The sequence below is a fragment of the Carex rostrata genome, chromosome 12 (assembly GCF_964058835.1).
Source record: "Carex rostrata chromosome 12, lpCarRost1.2, whole genome shotgun sequence".
Taxonomy (NCBI): Eukaryota; Viridiplantae; Streptophyta; class Magnoliopsida; order Poales; family Cyperaceae; genus Carex; species Carex rostrata.
Window position 1 is genome coordinate 11938773 of NC_135929.1, and position 6903 is coordinate 11945675.

The 6903-nt window shown below is 32.9% G+C and overlaps 1 protein-coding gene across 2 annotated transcripts; it reads right to left on the minus strand.

Moving 5' to 3' along the window:
• Positions 1-2961, minus strand: LOC144563412 (large ribosomal subunit protein eL20z-like). 2 transcript variants are annotated; one of them, XR_013514341.1, is made up of 5 exons: positions 2624-2961; positions 1980-2070; positions 1505-1619; positions 279-417; positions 1-243 (listed from the first exon to the last, which is right to left on the minus strand). XR_013514341.1 is itself a non-coding variant. In XM_078312888.1 (4 exons), the coding sequence occupies exons 1-4, from the start codon at positions 2862-2864 to the stop codon at positions 358-360; spliced, it is 507 nt and encodes a 168-aa protein (XP_078169014.1). In that variant the 5' UTR covers positions 2865-2960; the 3' UTR covers positions 1-357. The 2 variants fall into 2 exon arrangements, 1 of the variants encoding a protein (XP_078169014.1); XM_078312888.1 differs by having other exon boundaries at positions 1-417; positions 2624-2960.
• Positions 2962-6903: the final 3942 nt, after the last annotated feature.

Here is a 6903-nt window from a genome sequence, read left to right on the forward strand (position 1 = left end):
AGCAATGCCAATTCCGACCCACATTGGTACCGGTCAAAACTGAACTTACAAAATTAGCCATTCTTGTTTATGATACATACTACATACATAACCACACTAGGGGCAACACCCAGTTGCAACCAAGTGTAATCGAATCGAAGCAAATGATAAGAATTCCAATTCCATGGACAAGGCAAGATGGATCATAATAGTTTAAAAGGGAATTAAAATATCAATAAACATAGAACAAAACAAAAATACCAACTTCTACGTACATATTAATTGAACAAATACATTACAGAATTTACAAATGCGGCCTAGGTATGATTTAACTTCAACAACAACGGAAACAATAAATATACATGCCAAAGAAACCATTCACCAGATAGCAGAACCGTTTGTTAGGCCTAGAAGAAGTGCAACCGCAGCAATAAGGGCCTGTATGGTATAAATCAAACCTCCCTTAAATTAAATTATTTCATGTATGATATTATAAAAGAAACAAACAGGAGCAAAATGATGTATAACATGAAAAAAAATTCTCCTCCCCACCCCCAAACAACAACAGAAAGTGGACTTTAATTTTTTTTATCTGCACCATACAGGTATTACAATTAATTTAATTGTTTGTTTTGCCCTTTTTGTTATCTACGAAACTTTAGCAGTAATTCCAGCTTTGCTAATATTCAATTTAGGCATTAAAATATGATGAATAACAATAAAATTTATTTTAATGGCACATTACAGGTAAGGTTCTCTATCATGTTATACAATGTGCACAGACTATTCAGGTTTCCTTAAATAATTAACATGTTATACAATGTGCTTCTTTGCAAATGGGAGGAAATAGCAAGGGCACAATACTTTCTATTAGCGCCTTTTACCAGTGGATGAGTTATTTAAACACCTTTCAAACAGGCTTTCATCAAACAAGAGAAGGGCAGAGGTTTTTATTTATATGGTTTGTCATTCAAATTAAAGCTAGATAAAACTTGCAGAGTAAATACTACTACGAAGTATACTTTCTTTTTTTACCCAGTGTATATCTTCTCTAATCTAGATCTTCCATGCTACACCGAATCCCCCAGAATTTCCTCAAATAACCCAATTCACCGAATTAAGTAACTCATGACCAAACTAAATTGACAAATTTTGACAAAAACCGAGCAACCCTAACTAAATTGTACAAAATTCCAAAAAAAGGGGAAAAAAAAATAGAATTATAACAGAAAACCCAAATAATTAATGGTGACAACCTTCTGTTGGTACCTCAGATAACTAAATAAATTTCATGTTTTATAATGGTACAAGTCTTAGATGCTTAATTAGCATATATATATATTTCATAATGATGGGCAAAGGGATGCCTCAAAAGACAAAGAGGACTTCTAAAGGAGGAATTAAAAAATATTGTCATATAATTACCAGGTTTCTTTAAAGCGGCTCTCTTAGTTACTCAACATAATATACTTGCAAAAAATATGTGATGTATTTATAAAGGATTGCCATAGCAAGTGCTACTTACCGCAATTGTGCAAGCAATTAGACCTGGTTTCTCTTTATCGTCGACTCCAACACAGAGAAAAACAAATGCACCGACATACCATGGAATTGCCGCAAAGAAGAAACCGGCAATAAACCTTTCATCACAACAATGCAAATTTCCATAAGACACATTGAAGGGCAAAACTCGTAAATTTCTATTTATACTGCACATCCTTGAAAAAGGAGAGAATAAAAAATTATTCCTCCTACAAAATGTAAGCTATATGGGTTGGTACCACTCCTTTCACTGGTTTCTTTCGAAAAAGTGCAAATTACCCTAAATTTCTCATTGACTCATGGAGAGGATAAAATTTGAAGAAAAGGTATTCATAAAAAGGAAATTTATTGAAATATTACCAAGTTGATATGGGTATATGGGCTTACTGGCTTAAAATAACATATTTTCTGGTATACAAAAAGAAGTACATAAAAATGCACTAGAGAAAGGATCTTACAAAAGCCAACCAATTCCAATGCCGCAACAGGAAGTACATACAGAGTTGCGGTGCAATCTTATGGGTCGTCCTTCACTAACAACAGCATAGCCTTTATAATCACAAAGCAAAGACACTTGCCATTCAGATAATTGAATTTCAGTTGATTCTTACTTCAATTAAGAAACAATTGAATTCAGTTGGTACTATAATTGGGCAGAATCATAATGGGAAATGAAATCAGGGATAGCCAACTGGTACTGATTTTATTTCAATGCAGTTATATGCAAAGTCACAAGATTCGCGAATTAAACCCAAATAATTCGTTTTTTTGGTGATACCGAACCGAACGCCAAATTATTCAGTTGACCAAACTTTGACCGAATCAAACCCCAATAATTTGCGAATTTTACAAATTATTCCCGATTTTTTCCCAAAATTTTTCCATAACAATTTTTTTTTTTGCTCTCTCGCAGGACTGAAATCTCTGGTCTGGATAATTCCGAATCATTCCCGAATTATTCCCGAATCACGAATTTTTTACCTAGCCGAACCGAACCCGAATAATTCATTCGTCACTATGGTTATATGCCAATTATTACATCTACATCATTAGCCACACAGAGTTTCTAATCTCTCCAGAAAAAAAGGTAAAATGTAAGTACCTGAAACGGGTTGGAACCCTTGGGGATAGTAACCCGGTCCGGCCAATCCAGGGGGAGGAGAAGGCTGAGGGAAGCCGATGGCCGGTGGTCCGCTTGGCTGGAACGTGCCGTAGTGCTGCTGCTGATGTGGCGGGTACTGGGACTGAAACTGATACGTGTACTGCTGGTATTGGCTTGATTCTGCCAAGGTGGGCCCTCCCTGGGATTTCTCCTCACCTCCGGTTTTTTTCTGGGCTTCCATTCAAGAGTATAATTTTCTTTAACTTTTCAGTGATGGAAATGGAGAAATTGGATAGGCGATGAGGATACAGGAGCGGTCAGCTAAGAAGCAAGCGAAATAATGGGATCTAGTGTTTGTAGATGGCAAGTAAAATGAGATATCTCATATTTTGCGTGACCGACGTGTCCGGTGCCTATTCGGGGGGGTGACGCGGGGGCTAGTATTATTTGAGCTTTGAGATTCGCGTAGAACGTATTGTAACGGTTGGGATTTTCCATAAAGTCACGCAAAGTTTGAGATATCTCAGAGGATACGAATTCAAGTACTTGTCTCGCAAAAGTGTGATATACATCTTTCAGATGACCGTTTGATCTTTTCAAGATTCGTGTAACGCAATCTCCAAGAATTTTGTGTCGTCCGTGTACTGTGCAGTGCGCATCCTGTAATGCATAGGAAACAGTCAAGAGACCGCGTGAACGGAGAAAGGGAGGAATTCACATCATCTGAGATATCTCATATTTTTCGTGACTTTTCGGAAACTTTTAACCGTTCAATAACGTTATGCACGAATCTCAAAGCTCGAACAATACTGGCCCCTGTACTATCCCCGAATAGGCACCGGACATGTCGTGACCGACGTAAGATATCTCATTTTTTGCGTAACCGACGTATACCCTTTCTGGGGGAGTTCGTATCCTCTGCATTAACTCAAAAAATAATCTTTTGAGTTAATGAATCTGGACCGTTCAATTTGCTTTGAAATCCGTGTGAACTAGATCCACACTAATATTAAAGGGCCCCTGAATTATAAGATGTGGCCGGATTGGCTCAATTTAATATCAGACGACCGAAGTTGCTATGTCTTAGCCGAAGTTGCTATGTCTGTGATGTCTGAAGTTTGATCTTTTAGATAGTTAATAAAATATCAATTTAACAACAGAATTGTTAAGCACATAAATTTAACAGCAAAATTAGGGTGTAATCACTAAGAGGGGTTGTTAAGCACACTTCTAAAAAACTATCGGATTGACTTTGAACTACAAATCTAAACCGTTGAAATCCAAGTACTTCATGAGTGATGCATGTACATGCAAAAAATTTAAAGTTTTGTATTCATTTAGTACATGGTTAAGTGGTAAAAAAAAATGATGAAAAATTAATATATAAAACAATTAAAAAAATAACTTATAAAATGTTTATTGTTTTGACCACTTGACTGTGTACTAAATAAATTCAAAACTTAATTTTTTTTTTGCATGCATGAACATACATCACTCACGAAGTATATAGATTTCAATGATTTGAATTCGTAGTTCGAAGTCAATTCAATAGTTTTTTGGATGTATGCTCACACTAACCCCTCTTAGTGAGCACATCACACCATAGTTTTGCTCCATAAATATTGTCTTCATCCTATTATGTCTAAAATATTTAAGTTGGCACATAGTACTAAAACACACAAGCAATCCAATAGTAAATAAAACATCCAAAAACCCTAAGGCCGTGCTCCAATAGAGGAGAAGTGACCTTCATTAAAGGAAAGGAAAGGAAGAGGAGGTGAAGAGCGACCAGACCGTAACCAGTTCGGACTCCATCACCTGCACCAAAAGCGGGGCAGTGAAGTGGGAGCGGAGGGGAGCCAAAGGGAATTGACACTGTTCGGAGGTGGACACGGTGTGCATTTCGCTGAGATTTGTTACTTCCAAATTGGAGTGTACGAAATATTATTCGGAGGTGACGATGCACTGATTATCTTCCTCCCTGTTTCTTTCTATTCCCCTTTGCTCACAGTTTCTGAAACACAGCCTAAGAAGAAATAACTTAAAACAGAACATCATAAAACTGAACTAAACAAAAAAAAAAATCTAACAATTGACAATGACAAGACTCGTTTAGCTAATCTTACTATTTTATTATATTCATCATTAAAAATTAATATTTTACAAAAAATATAACCCCTGACAAGCAATTGAAAAAAAAGTATATAATACTAAAAAGATGTGTCTAATCCGATAATTAATATTATTTTAGGAATATGAGACATGAGAAATGATCTGAACTAGGAAGACATGACAAAGATGTGTTTTTTTGTGTCTCATCGTGTTTCATACTTGTTAACTTTGTTTTTAAAGTTTATAAAATCGATTCAAATTATAAAAGACATTTATTATGATGAGATATGAAAGACATGATGTATTTAAATACTCTCTTTAAAATTTAGAGTAGCTAGATTCTACAAATTGTGGAACACACCCATCATATTCTACGTCGAGAATTTACTTTTTATTTGATTTCGCTCTCGTTTATTCTATGTGCTACCTAAAATCTTAGTTTTAAGAGTATTGATGACGATTTTTATATATTGATTGAAAATTGAAAATTAATTTCCAAGCATTTTTTTTTTCTAAAATCATGTCTATCAAGATTCTACATTATTTGTTTTGGTAAATGAGAATCGGAAATACATTTTTTTCTCCAACTTGTGACAAGAATCGTATTAAAGTGATGTGGAATTGTGAATATTCTTGCTTCTCCTTTTTATTCTTTACTTGTCAGAGAATATATTTTGCTGTCAAAATGAGAAAAACAAACTCATCCCTTCGTTTTACTTTTAGTCTTTTATCATCTTAAAAAAAAAGTTAAACATATAATCAGAATTTGATCAGAATTTCATTCTTCACACAGCCATAATTTGAAATTACAGACAGAAACTGGGTGTCTGCAATTTCAAGTCGAGGACACATTTACTTTATTTTCTCAAAACTTTGATTTCCAGCACTAATTAACCATGAAATGTATTCTCAACTTAAAATTACAGACACCTAATTTCTATCTGCAATTTCAAATTACAGCCGTATTAAAAATAAAATTCTGACTATATAGTTATTTGATTATTTTTTATTAAGATGATAAAAATAAAAATTTCGGTCTTCGGGGCAAACTCACAGATATTTTCTTCATGTAATTTCTTGCATAAATTGTTGTTCTTTTTGTCTTTGTGATTTTTGCTTGTACTTTTAACTAAAGTAAAAATCCTACATGAAATTACATAAACAGTGAATTATATGAAACTTTTAGATTATTAAAATCTGGCTGATATTGAATTATTTAGAGAGTGAGACTACGATGATAGATGATATGCATATTACATATTGATTAGTTTTATGGATCTGTATTTTTATTTTAAAAGTTCAAACAGTCAATTTAAACTGCTCAATATGATAATTCATATGAAAATTTATTTAGAAATAAAATTTTACATTCTTTTAAGAAACTTTTTCATTATTTTTTAAATAGATAGAAAATCACTTATCTAAAAGAATATGAACCATCTAAAAATAACAATATTAAGAAACTACAAAAATATAAAATTGGGTCTTCCAAGTAATTTTCATAAGAAGATCATGCTGAGTAATTTGAATCTACTATTTAAACTTTAAAAGTAAAAATATAAATTCATAGTACGAATCGCTACACAATATGAATCCATATCCTTACTCTCTTTATATATCTTATTCCTTCTAATTTTAAAATTTTAATCAAATATTTTGAAATCAATGTTATTAAAAATTGAGGGTTGAAATGCCTTTATTTTTTGTACCTCAACTATGCCTCTATTTTTAAAAGTGTTAATAAGTCAAAATCTAAATCATAAACATCAAAATAAAACCATTAGAATGTAATCTATGTTATTTTCTCTATGTGCTCATAAAAAAAATATTACATTTCGATTTTGTTTTTATGTGAATCAATTATTAAAAAATCAACTTCTAAAAACTATCCACATTAGTACGTCTAGAAATTATCAAAATTTCAATGACAATCAAAACAAAGTTGAAATGTCATAATTTTGTACATGTGCATAGATAAAATGATGTAGAGCATATCCAACGGTTTTATTTTGACTTTTATGTTTTAAATTTTGAGTTATTAAAGTTCTTAAAAATAAAGGCACAAAAAATGAAGACATTTGAACCCTCCTCTATTAAATTATATTGATCAGAGGCTTAATACGAAGTTGGAGAAATTACGGTTTAGAAATTCTGAAAAGCCAAATTTA